The sequence below is a fragment of the Erinaceus europaeus genome, chromosome 1 (genome assembly GCF_950295315.1).
Source record: "Erinaceus europaeus chromosome 1, mEriEur2.1, whole genome shotgun sequence".
Taxonomy (NCBI): domain Eukaryota; kingdom Metazoa; phylum Chordata; class Mammalia; order Eulipotyphla; family Erinaceidae; genus Erinaceus; species Erinaceus europaeus.
This window is the reverse complement of record NC_080162.1, coordinates 119,425,172-119,451,518: the sequence shown is the minus strand read 5'-3', so window position 1 is coordinate 119,451,518 and position 26,347 is coordinate 119,425,172. Positions and strand designations below refer to the sequence as shown.

Sequence of the window (26,347 nt, the reverse complement as noted above, 5' to 3'; positions counted from 1 at the left end):
AAAAGAAAAGAAAGAAAAGAAAAAAACAAAAAGAAAGAGAAAAAGAAAGAAAGAAGCTAGTGTACTCTGAGGAGTCAGTAGTAGGTGGGCAAAAATTAAACTGAGATTCAGCTGATCTTGAATGGACCTTGAAAAATTCATGTTAAGTGGAATAAGTCAGAAATGGAAGGATGAATATGAGATTATCTCACTCTCAGGCAGAAGTGGAAACACAAGATCAGAAGAGAAAACACAAGTAGAACCTGAACTGGAATTGGCATATGGAACCAAAGTAAAAGACTTTAGGGTGGGGTGGGGGAGAATACAGGTCCAAAAAGGATGTCAGAGGACCTAATGGGGGTTGTACTGTTATATGGAAAACTGGGAAATGTTATGCATGTACAAACTATTGTATTTATTGTTGAATGTAAAACATTAATTCCCCAATAAAGAAATAAAACAAAATGGGAAAAAATTAAACAGAGAAATGCCTGGGACTGAACTGTGTTTTTACAACACAGAATGGTGCTGTGTAGTGGGGCATATGTGAACATATTCTGATTTTCTGGAAAAAAAAAACAAGATGAAATGCCTGAATGTGCTTTGAGCAGATTTCTGTCTCAGAGTAAAAACAATGAAAGCTATTCTTTCACCTTGTAAGGGAATATCAATATAAGTTGAGTCCAAGAGAGCATGTGTTCACACGTATCCATAAACTAGTGCAAAATATATACCTGAAAGCAGAAGTCCACTAGAGTTTGCAGTGAGTACCCCCCTAACACTTCCTCTCCACTATTCCAACCTTTGGGTCCATGATTGCTCAACAATTTGTTTGGCTTTGTATGTTAACTCTCTTTTCAGCCACCAGGTTCCAGGTGCCATCAGAATGCTGTCCAGGCTTCCCTGGACTGAAGACCCCACCAATGTGTCCTGGAGCTCCGTTTTCCCAGAGCCCCACCCTACTAGGGAAAGAGAGAGGCAGACTGGGAGTATGGACCGACCAGTCAATGCCCATGTTCAGCGGGGAAGCAATTACAGAAGCCAGACCTTCTACCTTCTGCAACCCACAGTGACCCTGGGTCCATGCTCCCAGAGGGATAGAGAATGGGAAAGCTATCAGGGGAGGGGATGGGATATGGAGATTGGGTGGTGGGAATTATGTGGAGTTGTACCCCTTCTACCCTATGGTTTTGTTAATTTATCCTTTCTTAAATTAAAAATATACACTCTTGATTAAAATCATGCTTAATTTTATTCCAAACCCCTAGCAGCATTTATTATTATTATTATTATTATTACTATTACTATTTTGCTTGCCTCCAGAGTCTCCTTTCTTTTATCAGGTATCTGAACCTAGTCTCTATCTGTTGTGTTGGACTCAGATATTCCTGTTCCAACTTCATCCAAACTTGCCCGGTATTCACCTGCTACAAGTCCCAATTTGTTCTCCATAGTGGTTGCGCTGACTAAATTATGGCATAAGCAAGTTGTAAACATGGTGTGTTTATAAGCACCATGGCTGAAAGCTGAGAAGATGTTTCAACATCTGCAGGTCAGCTTTCATTGGCACCACCTGTTTTCCTCTGTAGTGTGCCAAGCTGCTCCTGAGAACAGTGGTAGGCATCCTGCTTCTCACAACGTGCTGCACATTGGCATCTCTAGAGAGCATTTCTTAATATTAATGTCTGGGCACCCTGACATCGGTGGTGGTTAAAACTCTTCAGATCAGGAGTCAGGTGGTAGCGCAGCGGGTTAAGTGCACTTGGCACAAAGCACAAGGACCAGCTTAAGGACACCTGTTCGAGCCCCCGGCTCTCCAGGGGAGTTGCTTCACAGGCAGTGAGGCAGGTCTGCAGGTGTCTCTTTCTCTCCTCCTCTCTGTCTTCTCCTCCTCTCTCCATTTCTCTCTGTCCTATCCAACAATGAACGACATCAACAACAAAAATAATAACCACAACAAGGCTACAACAATAAGGGCAACAAAAGGGGGAAAAATGGCCTCCACGAGCAGTGAATTCATGGTGCAGGCACTGAGCCCCAGCAATAACCCTGGAGGCAAAAAAGAAAGAAAGAAAGAAAGAAAGAAAGAAAGAATGAATGAATGAATGAAAGAAAGAAGTAGAAAAAAAAAAAAAACAACCTCTTCAGATCCTTCCAATGGCCAACTAAGCCGGAGGACTTGTTCCCTAGTTCAGTGATTTTCAGATTTTTAACAAAGACTTTTGGGGGCAGATGGCAGTCCACTCAAAAGAACACACATGTTATTATGCTTAAGGACCTGGGTTCAAGCCCCCAGTTCCTATCTACAGAGGAAAGCTTCACTAGTGATGAAGCAGTGCGGTAGGTGTCTCTTGTTCTATCTCCCTCTCTATCCCCACCTTCCCTCTCAATTTCTCTGTCTCCATTAAGATAAAACTTATGGGAAAGTGTTGGCTTGCCAAGAATATGTCATGGAATAAGGTTCATAGATAATCAGTTGGTAAATAGTAATTTATTTCTTTCTTATTTCTTTATTGGGGAATTAATGTTTTATATTCAACAGTAAATACAACAGTTTGTACATGCATAGCATTTCTCAGTTTTACATATAACAATACAACCCCCACTAGGTTCTCTGTCATCCTTTTTGGACCTGTATTCTCCCCCTCATGGCAAACAGTAATTTCGAAGGCATTATTATAAAGAATCCAAGTCAATTCTGAAAATTGGGAATTACTTCATTTTCTCTGTGATTTTCCTAATTCTTTTGCCACCATTAGTGTTTTTTTTTTTTTTTTAACTAAAGGCCCAGGGTCTGTGAATAGCCTATTTGGAGCAGTAACAGTTGAGATAATGGGTTATTATCATTTTGTCTCTCTGTCTCTTTCCTTTTCTGTCTTCCTCCACAGTCTCAATTTGTCTCTGTCCTAGCAAATAAATAAAGAAAAATAAAATAAAATAAAGCAAAAACTAGTGACCACCAGGAACAGTGGATTTTTCCCCATGATAAAACTTGTGGCAAAAAAAAAAAGTGTGGCTGCAGGCTGTGGGCAGAACAATAGGGAGGGAGCAAGATTTAGGAAAGGCATTGATTAAGTGTGGAAATAAGCACAAAGTCAAGAGGATAAATGGTTTTTGGGCAATTATTTTCAAAACTGATGAACTAGAAGTTACTGGAAAGGATTATAGGGTGGGGGAGACAGCATAATGGTTGTGCAAAAAGAGGCTTTCATGCCTGAGGCCCCAAAGTCCCAGGTACAATCCCCTGTATCACTATAAGCCAGAGCTGAGCAGTGCTCTGGTAAAACAAACTGACAAACAAAAACCTATAATCGGCTACATAAATGTTGCATTTGAACTAGTGACAGAATCCATACTGCCTGTGCACCTGTTAGAAACACAAACTCTTAGGTCCACCTACACCTATTGAATCAGAATCTATTTTAACAAGGTATTCTTGCAATTCTATTTATTTAATTGAATATTTATCATTTTTAATTTTTCATTGCTGGGCCTCAGTATCTCCAGAACAATTACATGGCTCATGGTGGCCATTTATTATTTATTTATTTATTTGATAGGATAGAGATAAATTGAGACTGTAGAGGAAGATAGAAAAGGAAAGAAACAGAGAGACATCTGCAGTACTTATTTCAAGGCTCAAGAAACCTCCCCCCTGCAGGTAGGGAATAGAGGACTCGAAACCCAGTCCTTGTGCATTATAACATGTACACTTAACCAGTGCCCCCCCCATACAACCAGTCTCTTATGGCACATTCAGTTTTCTCAAATTGAGCTCAATACTCATTCTCTCTCTCCTTCTTCCTCTCCTTCTTCTTCTCCCTCTCTTTCTCCCCCTCCTCCTTCTACCTCCCCCTTCCCCTCCGTCTGTCTGTCTGTCTCTCTCTCCCACCTAGTGATTCTCTTGAAAGTGACTCACATTGTAGAATAAACTAGGAGATATTAAGCTAAATGTAACCAACATTTTCTGTGGATCTTGTTTTTCTGACTATGCACAAAGCTCACAGTGAGCAAATACATGCCATCCACACAAATTCTGAACACTGTATGGTTTACAAAATGATAGTAACTCATTATCTCAATGGTTGCTGCTACAGATAGGCTACTCACAGGCACTGGGCCTTTATTTAAAAAAAAAAATAAAATCACTAATGGTAGCAAAAGAATTGGAAAAAATCACAGAGTAAATGAAGTAATTTCCAATTTTCAGAATTGACTTGGATTCCATATAATAGTGCCTTGGAAATTACTGTTTGCCAACTGATTATCTGTGAACCTTGTTCCATGACATATTCTTGGCAATCCAACACTTTCCTAGAAGTTATTTATTTTTTAAATAATACACTTAGTGCTGATAATAACTTAAGATTAATATAAAACCTATGGACCATGAGACTAACTGATTTCCAGCACAGGATTTTGACACCTGCATTTGTCTGCCTGTTATGAGTTACATAGAACACATAGCCATATGTTTTTGTTGCAGGTTAGTGATAAAAGGAGAGCATCAAGGAAGGTTTAATATAAAATCATGCATTTGAGCCAAGAGAATGCCCAAATGTATTAAAGAATATCTTACAAAGAAAGTGTTTCAAGAAGGGCTTAGGAGACAGCATAGCTCTTCTGCAAAAGACTGTCATGGCTGATGCACCAAAGGTCTCAGGTTCAATCCTCAGCACCATCATAAACCAGAACTGAGCAGTTCTGGTCAAAGAAAAAGAGGTGTCTCAGGAGATTGAATAGACACGTGATAGGGGAACTAAGAAGTCATATCTGACATCAGAATTTAGAGGTACTAAGGCTCAAAAGAGGTCACATTATGGCAATCAGTTATTACATTAAGCACAGATACAAGCTCTCAGTAAAATAAGGTTGTCTGTGACACTTAGACCAATAACATGCATTTACTTGTTTATCACTAACATATAAATACTGCATTTGATTTGCAAATGTGTTTAGGTTGCCTAGTTAGCACTCCAAAACTATAAGCATTGTAGTTTCTAAGATACTATATATTCAGGCCAACTTCTGATACAAATTAAGTTATTACTGAGACACACTTTTATTCTTAAAAAAAACTTTGCATTCATCTATTTTATTTATTATTGGACAGAGACAGAGAGAAATTGAGAGGGGTGAGGTAGATGGAGAGGAAGAGAGACAGAGAGACACCTGCAGCCCTGCTTCACCACTTGTAAAGCTTCCCCCCTGCAGGTGGGGACTAGGGGCTAGAACCAAGGTCCTCCTGCACTATGCCTAACCCACAGGTACCTAACCCAGCCCCTACACTCATCTACTTAGAAACAGTCTTAGATGACCTAAGCAGTGTGTCCCAGCACCTCAATTCCCCACTGGGGAAAGACAGAAACAGACTGGGAGTATGAATCAACCTGCCAATACCCATGTCCAGTGGAGAAGCAATTACAGAAGCCAGACCTCCCACCTTCTGTACCCCATAATGGTCCTGGGTCCATACTCCCAGAGGATTAAAGAATAGGGAAGCTTCCAATGGAGGGGATGGGACATGGAACTCTGGTGGTGGGAACTGTATGGAATTGTACTCCTATTATCTTACATTCTTGTTAATCATTATGAAATCACTAATAAAAAATAAAAAAGAAGCAGTCTTAGAGCTTGCAAATGAGCATGTGCTAAATTCTGCCATGCTATTATGGCATCATGCTCTCCATTCTAAGACCCTGTCTAAGGGACAGTGTTGGAAACAAAGGCTGAGCCCCTAGATAAGCTTTTTATATTAGTTGTAACTATCACAACAAACATTTTCCAGTGGTAAAATTTCCTACATAGAAGCAATGCTGGTGATGGCATCTTCAGAGTGGAGATTCCATGTTAAGTTTCCAGTGTAACAAGACACTGGTGAATTCCACATGACCCATGAGAAGGCCTGGCTACACTTGGGCCATATCCATGGAGGGAAGAGAAAGTGCTTACAGGCTGTTGAGCCCCTGGCTCTCCACTGCATCGTGGGTGGGTGAGAGGCTGCTCGGCTGCTGAGGAGTGGGTGTCCCCTTTGGGCAGCTGTTGACTGCCTTCTGAGAAGGTATAAGACTGGCTCTGAGGATTCAGAAAAGAAATACATAAAAATGCTAAGCCACTCCCAAAAGGCCGATGCCCCTGAAGTTAAGTTCAATGGGTAAGTCTTCCAAACAAACGTACACAAGTCTCTCTGCACCTTTTAGCAATGTTTTTAGAATCAATTGCTGTTTCTATGAAAGATGTACTGCGTGGAAATCTCATGGCCTTACCTAGTATGCAAATACTATTTGCAGGTGACTTGTAAAATAATGTCTCTCTTTACCTAAAGGACACCCAGACACTAATTCTAAGGGATATATGCACCTTATATTCATAGCTGCATTATTCAGAATGGCCAAAGTGAAAGCAGTGCCCACTGGCAGGTGACTGGCTAAAGAAGTATGGGATATATATTCCACAGAATATACTATGCTATGAAAAAGAGATGTTGTGTCCTTTGGAATAACAAGGATGGAAATAGAGGTAATTATGTTTAGTGAAGTAAATAAAGAGATGAAAGACAACTACTGGATGATTTCACTCGTAGAAATCTAGAGAACTGAGAAGCATAAACTTTCAAAAAAAAAAGCAGAAGCAAGCAAATTATTTGCAAGATTTTGTGAGAACTATGGTGGTTATCTTTGTGAGGTGGGAGGGTGGGGACACAGAATTTGGTGGTGGGAATGATCTTTAAATCTTCTAACTGATGATTTTTTTTTATTACCTTTATTTATTTGTTGGATAGAGACATCCAGAAATTGAGAGGAGGGGAGAAAGAGAGGAAGAAAGACAGAGAGACCTACCTGCAACTCTGCTTCACTTACAAGCTTTCCCCTGCAGGTGGGGACCAGGGGCTTGAACCTGGGTTCTTGAGCATTATAACATGTGCACCCAAGCAGGCCCACCACCTCCTGGCCTTACTTGTAACCTACTATTAATCACCAATAGAACATGGGAAAAAAATTCCTCTCCAGATTCCAACTAGTAGGGTAGTGTAAGGATTTGGCGGTGGCCCAGCAAAACCGTGTGAAAAGTGTGCTGCTTTACCATGTACATAAACGCAGCCTCCACAGCACTGAAAGAAGCTTTGGTGCTGTGATTTGTTCCACCCTCCCTCTGCCTTTCTGTCTCTATAACAAAACAAAACAAACACAACGCTTTTGGTGGTGAATGATGTGAGTTATGTGCATAGATGTGAAACTACGCTCTTTAGCGTAGTTGTATAGTAGTTGTATAAATATAACTATTATTATAAACCATCACAACTTCAGGACAATTATAACCACACCTCTCCAAAGAAGATACTTGTATGTTTGCAACAATATGAGTGCAAGTCTAATTTATAGCAAAGGAAAAAACCCAATAAATAAAATAAAACTCACGGATCTTAATTCTCTTTGTTCCTAGTAAGCAATGAATCATTCTTGCTATGGAAAAAGTATAACAGGTGCAGTAAAACTTGATAAAAATTCCTATTGTAACAGGTTTTGTGTGTGTGTGTGTGTGTGTGTGTGTGTGTGTGTAATGTAAAATAATTTGGGGCTTGATTAGATAAAAATCATAGCAATTTAGTTTTTACTCAGCAATTTCTAGACAGACTAGTAGTCACTTGAGCATAAATATATCAAAAGAAAAGTAAATTCATTGCATAGATATTTACAAATATCTGGATGCCTGACACTATGTAGAAATAGCACTGGAATACTTTCACCTTTCAATACAAGTGATATGACCTTGTAGAGCTTTCCTTTGGCTAGTGGATATTCACAGCAACACTTCCATATTCACTAACTTCTGGTGGGCACAGACTTTGAATTTTTATGCAACTTGGCTACAAGTTGAGAATCTTAGTCCCACATGCTACAAATACACATGAACCATTTGCTCTGTTCATTACTTGGAATGCTTCTGTTTGGCTCCTTTGAAGAGATTTTTGATTAAAGAAGAAAAAAATTATTACAGATACATTTTAAAATTCTAGTGTGCTGTAGTGAAAACTAACAGAATAGATTACCAAAATAGCAAAGTATCAGTCATGATTTCATAGTTCAAGTTTCTTCACACACTAACCAAAATTAAAATGTTGATTCCCAAAGGTAATAAATACTTACATGATGATTGCCCATTTTTATTTTTCTGAGATAGTTGTTCTTTGTTTCATTAAGAGATGAGTTCTCCTATGAGTCAAGTTTATAATAGTTTTCCCAGGGTATTATATCTCTGAGTTTAATAAGTAACTTTAGTTATTGAATGTGAATGCACCGTTGGGGTGGGTGTGGACTGGTGATGGCCGCAAACTAGTATAAAACACCAAGCTGCTTTAGTAGGCCATCTTTTTAAACAAAACACATATTAGTGAATCAAATGCAGGTTTTTAAAAGGTGAATTTTTTATTCACAAAAGAGCTAGCCCTGTGTGGCTTCTAGGTTGTTAAAATATTCTTTTTGTTAAGGTTAAGAGCTTCCTATTTTACTAAAAATACTGTCATTAGAGAATCCTTTTGAAGACTATACTGAATTGTCCTGACAAAATTTTAATGATTTAAATATTTTTTAAACTAAAAAGGCAATATCTATATGGTTCTTTTTCCCCTGATAATATAAGATGGTTCCATGAAAAAGTAAGTCTACTGACCTCCCAGCTCCTCTCTCAAAAGGTTTCTTATGAATCTCAGAAAACACGAGGCCTGGTGGTGGCTCAACCTCTAGAACACACATTTTATCATACGTAACGACTGTGGTTCAGGCCTTGTTCTCCATCCTTGTAGTAGGGAAGCTTCACAAGTGGTTGCATAATGCTGCAGGTGTCTCTTTTTTCTCTTGACCTCTCAGCCCCTCTCTCTCTCTCTCTCTCTCTCTCTCTCTCTCTCTATATATATATATATATATATATATATATATATGGCTAAACTTTCTTATACATTTTCTTCAAGTTCTTTTTTTATAATTTTTATTTAGAAAAAGGAAACACTGACAAAAACCATAGGATAAGAGGTGTAAACTCCACACAATTCCTATCATCAGAACTCTGTATTCCCTCCCCTCCCCTTATAGCTTCCTTATCTTTATCCCTCTGGGAGCATGGACCAAGGGACATTATGGGGTGCAGAAGGTGGAAGGTGGGCGAGGGAGATAGCATAATGGTTATGCAGACTCTCATGCCTGAGGCTCCTAAGTCCCAGGTTCAATTCCCCGCACCACCATAAGCCAGAGCTGAGTAGTGCTCTGGTGTTTATCACTCTGTGTGTGTGTGTCTCTCTCTCTCTCAAAAATAAAGTTAATAAAAAAATTTTAAAAAAAAAAGAAGAAGGTGGAAGGTCTGGCTTCACGTTCTTTCAATGAATACCTTTATTCCTATAAGGCTTACATCTAATACAACTGAAACTGACTCTATATAGAGCATAGAAGGAATGGATTCAGTTTAGTTTCAGTTATTAAATGATTCATCTTTCCTCTTTTGCTTCATGCCACCAGCTTTGCTTATACTGCATAATATTAAAATTCTGATGGGCCTATTAAATTCTGTTTAATTTTTTTTTCTTTTTACCTTTGAGTTCCCTGGTTGTGCTCATTACTATAACTAGGACAATTAAGAAGATGGATATGAATATTAGTTTCTTAGAACTTGTCACCAAGTAAAAGGACTGCATAATAAACAACCACAGATTATTAAATGGGCTATGAAAAAAATTAACAGGATTCTGTAAGAAACTCTCTTCTGTGTGTGAATTATTTGAAATAGTGGTAGGTTCTTCAAAGAATTGATATCTAAGTTATGAGTCAAAGGATGGGAAGAACCCATTATTTGGGATCAGAAAATGTTCTAGATCAGATGTTCTTAGCTTGTACTAGGGCTCAGAAACACAAAAATGCTTTGCAAAAAGAAGAAAATGAAAAATGGGTACAGACACTACCTCTCCAGAGCCCTACCCCACTAGGGAAAGATAGAGACAGGCTGGGGGTATGGATCCACTTGCCAATGCCCGTGTCCAGTGGAGAAGCAATTACAGAAGCCAGACCTTCCACCTTCTGCACCCCATAGATAATTTTGGTTCATACTCCCAGAGAAATAAAGAATAAGGAAGCTTCCAGTGGAGGGGAAGGGATACAGAATTCTGGTGGTTGGAACTGTATGGAATTGTACCCCTCTGATCTTACAATCTTGTTAATCATTATTAAGCCACTAATAAAAAAGAAAAAAAGAAATGTATACTTAAAGAACAGATATAGTTTATGGCTTCAGGGAGATGAACGATCAAATGAAACCCCATGTAAGAGACTGACACACTTTCTGTTTGCTTTTCCCCACCAGGATCACAGTCACTCTAACCACCTATTGGATTTGACTGAAACAAAACAACTCTTAGTGTCCTCTTCTACTTGTCTCTTTTGGGTGAGGTGGGTGTCAGTAACAACTCCATGCAACTGCAGCAGAGGGAAAGATGGGAAATTCAGTGCCAACAGGTCTTTTTCCTGAAAACAGTCATAGTTGAAGACAGAAAGGAGAAAGAAAGAAACTGCCTGGGAAAGAAAAGTGTGAACAGATTTGATGTGGGTGAGATCACATACTGTACAGCAAACCATAACAAAAGGACTTTTCAAAGTTAACTCAATTACCAAATAATGTAATGATAACATTAACTATCGATTGTCTTTTTGAACCCTAAGACAGCAGGAACCTCACATCTCCACTATAGAGCCTCTACTTCCCCCAGTCCTGGAACCATTGTATAGGGCCCACTTTCCCATATGCCTCTCCCAATCCATATCAAATAATATTGCATCTGCCGATCACAACCTAACCAACACAACGATAGCCACCTCAACATGCTTCACTTCAGACTGTGTCCAGAGACTTCATGTGTGGAATGACAACCCTTCAACTTCATTACCTTTCCTTTCATAGTATACTCTAATTCCATCTCAGGTGGTTCACTTTCTAACAAAGTCCCAAAACCTAGATATACACCAGGTTCTGTGAGAGAGAGCATATGTTCACACGTATCCATAAACTAGTGCAAAATATATACCTGAAAGCAGAAGTACACTAGAGTTTGCAGTGAGTACCCCCCTAACACTTACTCTCCACTATTCCAAGGTTTGGGTCCATGATTGCTCAATAATTTGTTTGGCTTCGTATGTTAACTCTCTTTTCAGTCACCAGGTTCCAGATATCATCAGGATGCCAGCCAGGCTTCCCTAGACTGAAGACCCCACCAATGTGTCCTGGAGCTCTTCTTCCCCAGAGACCCACCCTACTAGGGAAAGAAAGAGGCAGACTGGGAGTATGGACCAACCAGTCAATGCCTATGTTCAGCGGGGAAGCAATTACAGAAGCCAGACCTTCTACCTTCTGCAACTCACAATGACCCTGGGTCCATGCTCCCAGAGGGATAGAGAATGGGAAAGCTATCATGGGAGGGGGTGGGAAATGGAGATTGGGTGGTGGGAATTGTGTGGAATTGTACCCCTCCTACCCTGTGGTTTTGTTAATTAATCCTTTCTTAAGTAAAAAAAAAAAAAAAGAAAGAAAGAAAAGAATAGTCTTTCCAGGACTGGGGGAAATATAGGCTCTCTAGTGGAGATGTGAGGTTCCTGCTGTTTTAGGGTTCAAAAAGACAATGGATAGTTAATGTTATCATCACATTATTTGGTAATTGGGTTAACTTTGAAAAGTCCTTTTGTTAGAGTTTGTTGTATAGCACCCAGTCTCTTGTATGTAGCTGTGCCATTGGTTGCTTCTGACCTACTTGGTCTAGGCTTTTGAGAGAGTCCGCATATCAAACACACAGCCTATATATTAAAAAGACTCAGTCTGTGTTGTAAAAACTTCGAGACATACAATTAATTTTCCCCCTCTCATATTAATTAACTAGTGATTTATATGACTACACTTTACTAGGAGTGTACATAAACACCATTCCCACCACCAAAAGACTGTGTCCCATCCCACCCACCCACCCCCAGCCCCCACTGGCCCAGGAAGCTGCATGTCTACCCCTCACCACAGGGTTTTTACTTCAGTGCCCTACTCCATATTTAGTCAAATCCTGCTTTTAGTTTCCCTTTCAGATCTTCTTTCTCAACTTCTGTTGATGAGTGGGATCATCCCATACTCATCTTTATCTTTCTGACTTAGCTCACTTAACATAATTCCTTCTAGCCCTGTCCAAGATGGGTCAGAAAAGGTGGGTTCATTGTTCTTGCCTCTCCCAATCCATATCAAATAATATTAGATCTGCCGTTCGCAACCTAATCAACGCAACGATTGCCACCTCAACATGCTTCAGCTCAGACTGTGTCCAGAGACTACGTGTGGAATGACAACCTTTCAGCTTCATTACTCAGGTGAGACCTTTCCTTTCATAGTATTCTCTAATTCCATCCCAGGTGGTTCACTTTCTAACAAAGTTCCAAAACCTAGATATACACCAGTTTCTGTGAGAGAGAGCATATGTTCACACGTATCCATGAACTAGTGCAAAATATATACCTGAAAGCAGAAGTCCACTAGAGTTTGCAGTGAGTACCCCCCCTAACACTTCCTCTCCACTATTCCAAGCTTTGGGTCCATGATTGCTCAACAATTTGTTTGGCTTCGTATGTTAACTCTCTTTTCAGCAACCAGGTTCCAGATGCCATCAGGATGCTGGCCATGCTTTCCTGGACTGAAGACCCCACCAATGTGTCCTGGAGCTCTTCTTCCCCACAGACCCACCCTACTAGGGAAAGAGAGAGGCAGACTGGGAGTATGGACCAATCAGTCAACGTCCATATTCAGCGGGGAAGCCAGACCTTCCACCTTCTGCAACCCACAATGACCCTGGGTCCATGCTCCCAGAGGGATAGAGAATGGGAAAGCTATCAGGGGAGGGTGTGGGATATGGAGATTGGGTGGTGGGAATTGTATGGAGTTGTACCCCTCCTACCCTATGGTTTTGTTAATTTATCCTTTCTTAAATAAAAAATAAATTAAATTAAATAAAAAAGAATAGTCTTTCTTCTAGCATAAATACTGAATGATTCTCTAGTACTGTAGGTGCTATGGACTATCTTCTCCTTGACTGGGCCTATCTATTTACACCTCTTAGATCTGTGTGCTGCTCTACCTGGTGATGGAGTTCCAATCTCCCATTAGTCTTAGGAGTCTCCACAACCCCAAGACATGCTAAGGCTCTAGCCTTGAATACTTGTGGATTTAACTTTATTTGAAAGTAGGTTTTTTTGTTGATGTGACCAAGTTAAGCTGAAGTCATTAAGGTGAACTTATTAAAAGTGATATCCTGGGGGACGGGTGGTGGCACAGTGGGTTAAGCACATGTGGCGCAAAGCGCAGGGACCGGCGTGGGGATCCTGGTTCGAGCCCCCCGCTCCCCACCTGCAGGGAAGTCGCTTCACAGGCGGTGAAGCAGGTCTGGCAGGTGTCTATCTTTCTCTCCCCCTCTCTGTCTTCCCTTCCTCTCTCCATTTCTCTCTGTCCTATCCAACAACGAACAACATCAACAATGGCAATAATGATAACCACAATGAGGCTGCAACAACAAGGGCAACAAAAAGGGGGGGAAAATGGCCTCCTGGAGCTGTGGATTCATGGTGCAGGCGCCAAGCCCAGCAATACCCTGGAGGGAAAAAAAAAAGTGATATCCTTAGAAGAGAAAATACTATGTAAAAGAAGTCATTCCCTATCCCTTTGTAGACAAGAGGCAGAAGTTAGAATGCTTTAGCTCTAAGCCAAGTGTCACCAAGAACTTAAGTTTTCCACAAGAAGGCAAGAAGATGTAAGTACACTTATACTTTAATTAGGGAAAGACCATGTCTGAATAAGAAAAAACACCTTGGGGACCAGATGGTACTACATTTAGTAGAACACACACATTACCATGTACAAGGACCAAGGTTCAAAGCCCCTGTCTCCACCTGTGTTGGGACATGAATGAATAAACATATGGCTGATATCAGCCTGATGAGCATAAGTTACTTAAGCCAGTGTCTGCCAGAAATTTGCTCTCTGTTGCTACTATCTCTCGGTTTCTGCATGCTAAATTCCTGCTCTTGGTTCTGGTGGTCCTTGCCTTCTTTCCTTCTCCCAGGGACCTGCCATGCTGCTTCCTGCTGGGACCCAAATGTGTGTAGCTGAGCACTGGTAACTAGTCTCTGATCCTTCTACACACTGCTCCTGCTCTCTGTTCCTGCCCTTGGTTCCTGTGGCCCTTGCTTTCTCTCCTTCTCCCCAGGACTCACCATGCTGCATCCCAGAAGACCTGAACATGGGTAACGCTGCACTGGTACTAGCTTATGGTCTCATGGCTCCTGCCATCATGACTAACCCATCTTTACCCCTTGCCTATTACATTGTGAGTTATTGAGGCACAATGTAATAAACTCCCCATTTGTTAGAACCCCAGACCAAAGCAGAGAAAGTTTTATTTTTTAATTACTATATACCTGCATGTGGAAACTTCATGAGTGGTGAAGGTGTCTTTCTTTCTCTTTCACTCTCTACCTGCTCCTTCCTTTTGGACTTCTCTCTGCTTCTATTTAAAATAAATAAATACATAAGCAGAATTTTACAAAAGAAAAAACACTTTGATTTAATGTCATTTAATTTTGTAGAACAAAGACCACAGTACTGGAAGCACAAAGACCAGCCTAGGAATATGATCATACTGGAGTTACATGCCCTTTAATTCTAGGGTTTATATTAAATATACCAGTTGGACTTTACCCCTACATTTATTTCAAGGAGTAAAATACTATGAACAATTGGGAATATTTTCTTTTCAAATGACTAAAAACTTGGACAAAAGCTAGCTAAGAAAGAATTTATTGGTCCGTACATTTGGAAGAAGTATAGACAGATCCAGTTACAATCTGAGTGTCCACCTGGGCTGACCTGTCTGTAGCTGGCCTCTGCCATGGGACACTCAGCAGCTGTCCATGCACCTGTGCATGCTCTTCTGCCTCCTCCACCTGAAGACTGACCTGGCAAGCTTTGAAATACTTTAAAGGATATAAATATATTTTAGCAGGAATTTAATTCAAGCAGATAGTCCTTACAAGAAAGAAATAAAACATATATGGGTCTGTGGGTATGCCTGCATGCTTGTGTTCACATGCTTTTCTTATTATAAACTGAGATAAGTTAGATGAATGAAAATTATTTTATTTTTATTTTTCTATTTTATTGAATGGCCAATAATGCTTTATAGTGCTGTCATTGACATATGCATACAACTTCATTATGCACTAGGCCCCTAACATTTTTTTCCTCTCTTTCCTCCCTCTCCCTCCCCTAAGTTGCTTTGGTGCAATACACCATGTTCAGTCTGTGTTTCACTTTGTGCTCTCCCTCTCCATCTCTCTTTTACTAAGTCCTGCTAATAAATGAGATCTCTTTTTGGCTTATCTCACTCAACATCCAAGAGGATGCAAAGGAGACAATAATTTGTAATAGCTGATATATATATATATATATATTATATATATATATTTCACAATTTTTTAGTCACTCATTTGATGTTGGACATCTGGGTTGCTTCTAGGTTCTGGTAGGTGAACTGGGATCCTCAGCGACTACTGGGTGTCTCTGTGTAGAAAGAATGCAACCTATCTCCTGGTAGACAATCTACAACATGGGGGTCCGGACTTAGTTTGGTCTGAGGCAGAACTATTGGTTCCCAGGCAGTGTAGGCGAGGTCCAGGGTTGTGGGAGGGTGGACAGTGACTCCTGGTGTCTCTGCATTGCTGGGGCAGGGGGCAACTATCTCTGACTATGTAGCTCAAGCAGAGGGTAGGACCCCATCACCAGTGGGATTTCATCACCAGGGGGTGGATGGCAGGGGAGTCATGTGTGCATGGGGCTCTGAAGGCAAGGCACTAAGGTGACCAGCTCCCACCCTCTACCCTCAGAAGACCCCCTGTGATGTGTGGGCCTCTTGCAATGCATGCAGGGAAGGCTAGGTCCCTCAGTGACCCAAGGAAACCCTCAGGGGATGTGGGTCTCTGGAGCCAAGGCAAGTAGGTGGTGAGCTCCCTGCATCCTAGTGAAACCTGGATGGGGTACATGGTGTCTTAGGCAGCAAGTAGGGGTGATGGGGGGGTAGCTCCCTGTGTGTCCTGGCAGGCTGACCAGGGTGCTTAGGAGCACTGACTCAGGTAGTGAGTGCAGTGATCTGGGTCCCTCTCCATGGTTCAGGGCAGATATTGACTGTGGCTGGTTATTGGTGGTGGGTTCATCTCCCAAGGCTGGCTACTCAGCACCTGGCAGGCTTTTGTAGGACAAAGTCTATACAGTGGACTGGGGGCCAGAGATTCCAGACTGGGCACTGTACAGTGTGTACGAGATCACCTGGGTAGGTCTCTGGTGAAGCTGTGTGTCCCAGGTGGGGGAAACTGACCCGGCAAAGTAGGTTTTTTTTTGGGGGGAGGTAGTAAGTACTTCTAGTGCAGCTTTGGTTGCTTTAGTTATGTTTGGGTTCCAGGTGGCTGTGAGGGCACTCTACCCTGTGAAGGACAGACCTGTATTTTTAGGTTGTTTTTGTCTTTGCTCAGAAGTTCCCTGGGATTCTCTTCCTCCGCTTTTGGGTTTTCTGTGACTTATGGCTTATTCCAGTTCCTATAGTTTTCATACATGCAATTTTTCTTGTCTCCATTTTTCAGAGAATAGTCATAGCACTGCTAGATGGTTGCCATCTTGCCACCTTCCTTCAGAAGGGTGGAATTTTTGCCTACAAACCAAACTATGAATGAATGTGGGTGATTCTGTGATTCTTCCAATTTCCACTCTTACAAAGGAGCTTCATTAGTGCAACTTACTAAATGAACTAAACAGATACTTTATTTTGTACCAGGCACTTTGTTTGACACTAGGGGTTGGTGGTGACAAGCCCAGGTCTGAGTCATGGTGGGTTCTGATACAACTATAAATAAGTACCCAAAGATTAAATGTAACGGCTTTCATGCCTGAGGCTCCAAAGTCCCAGGCTCAGTCCCCTGCACCAACATAAACCAGAGCTGATAAGCACTTTGGTTAAAGAAAAAAAAAAAAGTAATGGAAATAAGGTTAACAGGGAGGTCAACTGTACTGGGGACAGAAAAGAGGTAGGCGTGTGTGTGTGTGTGTGTGTGTGTGTGTGTGTGTGTGTGTTGATTCTGAAAAACTACAATCATAAGAACAGGTATATCTATTTAAAGAATAGAGGAGAAGCCATGGCAGTTCAGAACCTAAAGTAGAAAGGCTTTGGTAATAAAGTCAAATTTTAAAAAAGATGTCAGTGGTGCTGCATGTTACCATGGACAAGAACCTGGGTTCAAGCCCCCAGTCTCCACTTACAGAGAGAATGCTTCAGCAGTGTTAAAGCATGTCTGCAGATCTCTCTCTCTCTCTCTCTCTCTCTCTCTCTTCCCTTCTCTCCCAATTTCCCTCTATCTATCTAAACAAAAAGAAATGAAAGGAATATCATGACTGCCAGGAGCAGGGGATTCATTGTGCAAGCACAGAGCTCTAATGATAACCCTGATGGCTATAAAAAAAAAATCTGTCAGTGAGTGCGGCAGTTGGAGGGTGGGGAGAAGAGGGATAAAGATGGTCAGAAGGGAGAATTAGGTGAGTAGGACTTTGGAAGCTATGGTGAGGGAGTAGAAGCTTGTGTGTAGAGAATCTCAAAATCACTAATGGACTTTTTGAGAGTCAGCAACTCATTTAATGTTTAAAAGATTGTCCTTCATATATGTACACCACAGACTTCAGAGGTGTGCAGAGCAGAAGAAAAGAGACATTTGCCACTGGGGCTTGGTTCCCACATCATGACACAAATATTCTTGGTGCCAACTATTTTTTTTTGGACAGAGGATAAGAGGGAGAGAGAGAGAGAAAAAGAGAGAGAGAGAGAAGGGGAGATACTAGATACTTGCAGTACTACTCCAATACTCTTGAAGCATCCCTTCTGTCAGTGTGGACTAGGGGCTTGAACCCTAACCTTCAGAGTAACATATGTGCTAAACCAAGTAGACACCACCTGCTCCTAATACATGAATTCTTAGTTAATTACATTTAAGTAGTTAATTAAATGTCTGTAAAGAGATCGGTTCAAATTAGAGTTGACCTGATAAGGATGAAGTAGAGCAGGTGGTTGTCTATATGGTCACTCCAGGGACAGCTTGGTTTCTCTGGCCTGTTACCCACAAGGCACTGTGCCAATTGATTCTCTGCAATCGATAGTTAGCTGGCAACCATAAACAAGACCCTTAATCTTTAAGTGCTCCCATTTTTATAACTTTAAAGTGAGGGAGCCAAATACCATATAAAACTCATTTCTTCTAGGATTTTAGGATTCCAATGGGGACCTTTTAATCTGGCCTTTTTAATGCCCAAATTCAGCAGAGAAGCAATTACAGAAGCCAGACCTTCCACCTTCTGCACCCCATAAAAATCTTTAGTCTATACTCCCAGAGGAATAAGAAAGAGGGAAGCTTCCAGTGGAGGGGAGAAGATATGGAACTCTGGTGGTGGGAACTGTATAGAGTTGTACCCCTCTTATCCCACAATCTTGTCAATCATTATTAAATCACTAATAAAATAAAAAAAATTAAATGTACTCACTTTCATAAAAATAGGGTTTTTTGTCTGCTTTGCTGTTCAAAAATTTGCTAAAAGCTAGTGTTGCCAATGTTAATAAATGAAAGGATATTTTTATTTCCAATTTTTCATGTCACAATTGCAGTCAAAACGGTGTCCGTAGCAAGATATAAAATCCCCATGTTCAGTCTGTTACTTTGAAGACAGCCTCCTCTGTGGTATGAATTGAGTGACAGAATTAAGATACCCAAGAGAAGAATTCCCTGCCTTTTGAAATCTCCACATTTTGGCTCTACATTACTGGCTGACTTCAAGACCTGAACTTTCTATAAAGAAGGTATATGCTAAAAGGCATTCATTCTGAGGCCCTTTACTATCCCAAGAATAACAGCATTTGTAGACTCCATGCAGGGTCTTTATTTGATGATCTCTACATAATGCAAGGTAGACCAAATAATGCAGTGGCAGATAAATCTTGCCTGCACTTCAGATTTCATGAATAGTCTTAAACTGTCTTTAACTAGAGGTATAGAAATTACAAGTCACACATAGGGATAACCAGTAAATAATGGAACCAGAAATTAACAAGTCACTTGCTGACTGGAAGATATAGTTCTTAGTAGATGAAGTAGTGAAGGTCACACATCACTCATGAACAGATAACGGAGACTTCCTAACTTCTCCTGATAATCTAGACTTCTTTTTCAGAGAGAATTTTTAGAGTGAAAATGGCATCAAGTCTAAATAGGAATTTAATTGGTAATTGAGTGCCAAGCTAACTTTGCTGCACAGCGGGGGTGGGGTGGGGGTGGGGGTGGGGGCTGGCTTTATGGCCCAACAATTGAGATGCAGTGATTTATTTTATGTCCTAGAATTTATGCACCTCTCTTCTCATGAAGCTCTCATGCTTGCTTGTCAGCTGCCTGAGAAGAACATGTTGAAAGTTTTGGATTTGACTTTTGGGGTTCATGTTACATGACTAGAAAGCATAGAACCTTTTAAGTTATAAGTTATCTAGCCAGGTGCTACTTAGGCAAAAGATGGTTGGTAGATAACTGGGAAAATAAATGTACAACGAGTAATTATGTGCTATGTGGATATACCAAATGAACTATGATAAGAAGCAGAAAAAAGGGTGGAGGGTAGATAGCATAATGGTTATGCAAAGAGTCTCATGCCTGAGGCTCCAAAGTCCCAGGTTCAATACCCCGGACCAACATAAGCCAGAGCTGAGCAGTGCTCTGGTTAAAAAAGAAGAAGAAGAAGGAGAAGGATAAGGAGAAGGAGAAGAAGAAGAAAACACACTCCTACTCCCACCCCCAGTGAATACAAACATCTTAGATTGACAAGAACTGCTTTTCTACAGGCATTATTCATGAGTAATGGAATCAGTGTCATCAGAGGAATTGGGGGGTAATAAAGGAGGCAATGGGAAGGAACTCCACTGGCACAACTGTTTCAAATTAATCAGTATTATAAAGAACATTCTTACTTAGTTGGGGAGATACACAGAGCATATTGTAGGAAATTCTACTGCATTGTGTAGTCATAAACATCACTCAGTATCAGCAAGACTAAAGTCCCTGGTGGCTACTGACAGATACCACACATACTGCATGAAGTTTAATTTGGTGGTATACCATCAGATTTACTTGAACAGCTGAAATTCCTGGTTTATTCCCCATACTGCATCTGTCAAGAATGCTGCTTTGACTCATCTCTCTCCTTCTCTCTGTGTCATTTAGCACTTTTCTTTGTGATAAATAAAATAAATCTAAAAAAAAAATAAATAAAATAAACTTTCCAAGAGGGCAGGTGAGAGACTTTAGAAACAAACAAGCAAACTCGGGTTACATCTTTTATTCATTACAGTTCTTACAGGTCCTTGTTTCTGTAGCCATCTGTTAATGAACTAGCGAATGTTCAGGCAACTCTGTATACCAGATACACAAGTCATCTAATTGTGGGAACATTCCATCTTTTTTTTTTTTCACCTTCTCACCCGAGTATTGAAGTTGAAGGGTTGTCATTCCACACGTGAAGTCTCTGGATACAGTCTGAGGTGTTTTTTTCACCTTCTAAACTGTAGTATGCGTTAACAAAAAATTCCAAGTACTTTACTTTGTTTATTTAAACATTTTACCAGGTTTGTGAGATAGTTAATATTACTTCCCCCGTTTTGCAAGTGGGGAAATCTAAAGCAAAATGTGGCTACAGTCCTCTACTCATCAGATATGGATCTGAAATTAAGCCATTATATTTGACAACTATGTAATTGTTTGGGGTGTATGTAAATTTCTCTACAATGATTTCACTGAAAACATCCAGAAATTACTTGAAATATGAAACCAGAAATGTTCATGTATATGCGGGGGCAAAGGTAGGCAAAAGTTTTTGGAGTATTTATTGTTTGAAGGAGAGTCTTCAACCTCAGCACTACTGATATTTGAGGGTAGACAATTCTTTTCTACAGTGGGGAGTAAGGGACCATCATCTGCTTCCTAGGAGATCACCCCTGGCCTCCACTAGCTAGATGGCAATAGATCTCCTCCAGATGTTGAGAACCATTGAACCAGAGAGTTCTGAAGTAACTCCGTGAGAAGCTGGAAGTAATTACCGGCATGATGAAATGATGTGACTAAGAAGCTTTGGCATGCTTTCCTGGGTACTCTGTCACAGTGTCATGTCATTATTTGCTAATAGTAGGTGTGCCTGGCTTCTCATATCAGAAATAAACACCCTGTACCAGCTTGTACCAGCAATTAACTTTAATGCAGTGTGTGGTGAATATTTAACTTTGCAGTTTAATCATAAAATGAACCACCAACATCACATTTTTCTAGATTCGAGTGATCACTTGGCAAGAAGCTACAAGTGACTTCCACATTTACGATAATCTACATTTCTTTTCTTGACTTGTTATATCAAGAATTTGGTGTGGAAGTGTGTATGTAAAAATAGGAAGGACTATAAACTAGGTTCTTTTGACTCTGTTAGGGTTTTAAAATGCAATACTCAATTTCATGATCATGACATATTAACATTTCACATGATATTAGAGAGCTGAGAAAGATAAGTCAACTCTTGGAGGGTGGTGGCTTTTTAGTCTATCCCATCAAAATTAGTTATAGAGTCATTCAGCCATCTTTATATTATATGTATTTACTGACTTATTTATTCTTTAGAGAGAGCAAGAAACCACAGCACCAAAGCTTCTTTCAGTGCAGTGGGGACAGAGCTTGAACCTGGGTCGCATACAAGCAAGCAGCACACCACACAAGTACACTGAAACACATCATCTGTCCCACTCAGTCCTTTTGATTGTAGTGTGCCTTGGTCTCCGTGTTACCTCCAATACCATTCTATATTAAACAAACAGAAACTTCCCCTCCATTCTTTCAGATCTATTCAAGTATGAAGGTCCAGCAAGGAAAACTATTTCTTCCATATTTGCTTCAGAAATCTTAATTTAATCTTGATCAAGGGTGGAGAACACCTGGCCCATAGGCCATAGAAATCATTTGGTCTGGTCTTGCCAAGGTGACTGAAGGCAGAACTTGAAGTTCAATAAATCTGGGAGCTTTTTTTTTTTTTTTTTGCATAGCCACATTAAGTGCTAATTTTTATGTCAATAATTTTGCATGGCCAATTTAAGGATGTTATATCCTAGTGGCTCTTGGGAGAAAAAAGGGAGTCAAGAGCAGGTGTTTCTACCAGATATCTGCTTAAACCACCTTCAGTTCTTGAGTTACTATAGTTCCTGTGTTATGCCCTATGCTAAAATGTCATCTGCTAATCACACACACTTGTCCCCCCCCTTCCTCCTTGTTTACTCACACTGACAAGTCACAGTGAAACTGTGCATATAGCAAGTCCCTGGCTTTGAAAAAAAGAAAAACACACTATATAAATTCTAAAATTATATGCTCATTCACATTTAACTAAATCTTCATAAATTCTCTAAGAAAGAAAATTTCACCTCTGTGAATTAAGAAGAAATGCTTAGATACAACTGGGTTAACAATGAGCCAATTAGGCCAGAACTGAGTGGTGCTCTGGTCCTTCTTGATGTCTTTCTCTGTGTATCTTTGTAGCTCACTCTCATAAAAATTAAATAAAAATAGTAGGAACAAGAAAAAAAAATGAGCCAATTTACATTTTCCTGGGATTAGTTGTAGCTTTAGCCAAGAAAAGTATCCTATCTCTCACTCAGATCTCATTTATGGAGGTCATGGAACAGTCCTAGTATACCTGACTTTAATCTGTGACCACAATTTACACTGCTTGACAAACTCGTATTGCTCATTAGACAGCTAAGAGACTTACGTGTTACTGAAGGAGTAAACACTGAATGGAACAATGTAGAAGGAAGCGAAACATATTTCATTTCAGCCAAGTCCTAAATCACTGTGACAAACATCCAAATAAGTGCTGAAGACCCAAGATGGAAGAATATCTTAGCTATAACACAAATTCAGGCTTTTTCCATACTAGTTCATTCGTGTATACTTTTTAAATTTATTTCATGGTTCTCCCAAGTTGTCAGAGGGTAGAGAAATTATTTCTTTGGCCCACAATATTGTCGAATGAAGGCTGCTCCTCCTCCTCCTCCCCCTCCCCCTCCTTCTTCTTCTTTGCCTCCAGGGTTAATGCTGGGGCTTGGTGCCTGCACTATGAATCCACTGCTCCTGTGGCCATTTTTTAAAAATTTTTTATTTATGTATTTATTTTTGTATAGGACAGAGAGAAGTGAGAGGAGGGGGAGACAGAGAGGGGGAGAGAAAGACACCTGAAGACCAGCTTCATCACTTGTGAAGCAACCCCTGTCCCTGCAGGTAGGGAGTTGGAGGCTTGAACCAGGGTCCTTCCATGGGTTCTTATGCTTCTCACTATGTGCGCTTAACCTGATGCACCATGGCTGCCCTCTAGATTTCCTTCTTTTTTACCAAGCACTGCTCAACTCTGGCTTAGTGATGCTGGTGATTGAACCTGGGACTTTGGTACCTCAGACATGGAAAGCCTGCTTAGTTCTTGTATGAGAAAGCCTAGATTGGTATAATTATTTTGCATAAGCAAAAATGTATATAACTGGTCATGGACTACTGAGCTATAGAGTTTTATCAAACATTAGAAATCACTTTTAGTCTAATTTATTCATAAATTTATTTCAATGAGTACTTAGTGTCAGTGTTTCCTGACAATAAATATTTTAAAAAATACTGAAATTATTAGTATTTTGGAACTTTGTATTTTATCTACTTACTTAAATTAACTAATTTGATTAAGTAATGGAGAAAAAAGAGTAATCCCAGATGCTTTTTCAATTCCACCACCTTCTATAACCTTATCTTTGACTTTTTAACTTATTTTTTTCTGCCAGTCCAGCATCTTTTCAAAAACAATTGAATACCAATAGTGAGATTAACAGATCACATTCACTCAAAATGCAGTTTTACTCCTGATACCATTAAAATTCTTTCAGTTAGTGATAAAACATGCTTTGAAGTGGGCATGTCCTGTCTACCTGAACCACCAAAGGAAGCAGTGACCAACAGTGACCATGAGATGGCACATGACTGCATCAAAGCACAGCCCAGCAGGTCTGAGTGTCAAAATCAACCAGAGAGAGTCAACAGTTGTTGGTATTATTAGATATTGAAGACAACTTCCAAAAAGGATTTCAAGGACTTTCAAATCTGAAAAAATGGTTTGGATAGAATATACTCTTCTTGTATATAGCTGTGCTATTGGTTGCTTCTGATCTACTTGGTCTAGGCTTTTGAGAGAGTCTGCATATCAAATACATAGCCTATATATTTAAAAGATTCAGTTTGTGTTTTGAAAAATTTCGAGACATACAATTAATTTTCCCCCTTTCATATTAATTAACTAGTGATTTATATGACTATATTTTACTAGGAGTGTACATAAACACCATTCCCACCACCAAAAGACTGTGACCCATCCCTCCCACCCACTCCCACCCCCCACTGGCCCAGGAAGCTGCATGTCTACCCCTCACCACAGGATTTTTACTTTGGTGCCCTACTTACAATTTGGTCAGGTTCTGCTTTTAGTTTCCCTTTCAGATCTTCTTACTCAACTTCTGTTGATGAGTGGGATCATCCCATACTCATCTTTATCTTTCTGACTTAGCTCACTTAACATAATTCCTTCTAGCTCTGACCAAGATGGGTCAGAGAGGGTGGGTTCATTGTTCTTGATAGCTGCATAGTATTCCATTGTGTATATATACCACAGCTTTCTCAGCCACTCATCTGTTGTTGGGCACCTGGGTTGCTTCCAGGTTTTAGCTATTATGAATTGTGCTGCTATGAACATAGGAGTACACACCTCTTTTTCGCACTGTACAGCAAACCATAACAAAAGGACTTTTCAAAGTTAACCCAATTACCAAATAATGTGATGATAACATTAACTATCCATTGTCTTTTTGAACCCTAAGACAGCAGGAACCTCACATCTCCACTATAGAGCCTCTACTTCCCCCAGTCCTAGAACCATTGTATAGGGCCCACTTTCCCATATGCCTCTCCCAATCCATATCAAATAATATTGCATCTGCCGATCACAACCTAACCAACACAACGATAGCCACCTCAACATGCTTCACTTCAGACTGTTTCCAGAGACTTCAGGTGTGGAATGACAACCCTTCAGCTTCATTACTCGGGTGAGACCTTTCCTTTCATAGTATACTCTAATTCCATCTCAGGTGGTTCACTTTCTAACAAAGTCCCAAAACCTAGATATACACCAGTTTCTGTGAGAGAGAGCATATGTTCACACGTATCCATAAACTAGTGCAAAATATATACCTGAAAGCAGAAGTACACTAGAGTTTGCAGTGAGTACCCCCCTAACACTTCCTCTCCACTATTCCAACCTTTGGGTCCATGATTGCTCAACAATTTGTTTGGCTTCGTATGTTAACTCTTTTTTCAGTCACGAGGTTCCAGATGTCATCAGGATGCTGGCCAAGCTTCCCTGGACTGAAGACCCCACTAATGTGTCCTGGAGCTCCGCTTCCCCAGAGACCCATCCTACTAGGGAAAGAGAGAGGCAGACTGGGAGTATGGACCAACCAGTCAATGCCCATGTTCAGCGGGGAAGCAATTACAGAAGCCAGACCTTCTACCTTCTGCAACCCATAATGACCCTGGGTCCATGCTTCCAGAGGGATAGAGAATGGGAAAGCTATCAGGAGAGAGGGTGGGATATGGAGATTGGGTGGTGGGAATTGTGTGGAACTGTACCCCTCCTACCTTATGGTTTTGTTAATTAAGCCTTTCTTAAATAAAAAAGAAAAAAAAAGAATATACTCTTCTTAAGGCTTGACTGGATGGTTCACTTAACTAGTTAGTATGCTTACTTTGTCAGGCATCTGACCCAGGTTCAAGGCTCATCCCCACCAGACAGGCAGAAACTTTGAGACTGTAGTTTCTTTCCCTCTGTTTCTGTTTTCCTATCTGAAAAGCATTTTAAAAGTTGGTTTAGAAAGTGAAGGTTTTGCAGGTTTAGGTATGGAAATGTTATGTCAGATCAGCCCCTAGTGGACACTTGATGGAATTGGAGTTCAGAGCCCTCTGGTCATCTTCCCCTAATGTTTCTTCCCCTCTGGGAGTATGGACCAAAGTTCATTATGGGGTACAGAAGGTGGGAAGTCTGGCCTCTGTAATTGCTTCTCCACTGGACATGGGCATTGGCTGTTAGATCCATATCCCCAGCCTGTTGT

At 40.5% G+C, this 26,347-nt stretch overlaps 1 protein-coding gene across 1 annotated transcript in view; it reads right to left on the bottom strand.

Moving 5' to 3' along the window:
- ANXA13 (annexin A13) overlaps positions 1-20,276 on the bottom strand; it is a 72,858-nt gene extending 52,582 nt beyond the window's left edge. Inside the window, exons 1-3 of the mRNA XM_060202054.1 lie at positions 20,205-20,276; positions 14,883-15,014; positions 5,932-6,114 (exon numbers count right to left, since the gene is read on the bottom strand). Of these exons, the coding sequence (XP_060058037.1) occupies positions 5,932-6,114; positions 14,883-15,014; positions 20,205-20,276 (387 nt within the window). The remainder of the gene's footprint in view (positions 1-5,931; positions 6,115-14,882; positions 15,015-20,204) is intronic.
- Between the last annotated feature and the right edge of the window lie 6,071 nt (positions 20,277-26,347).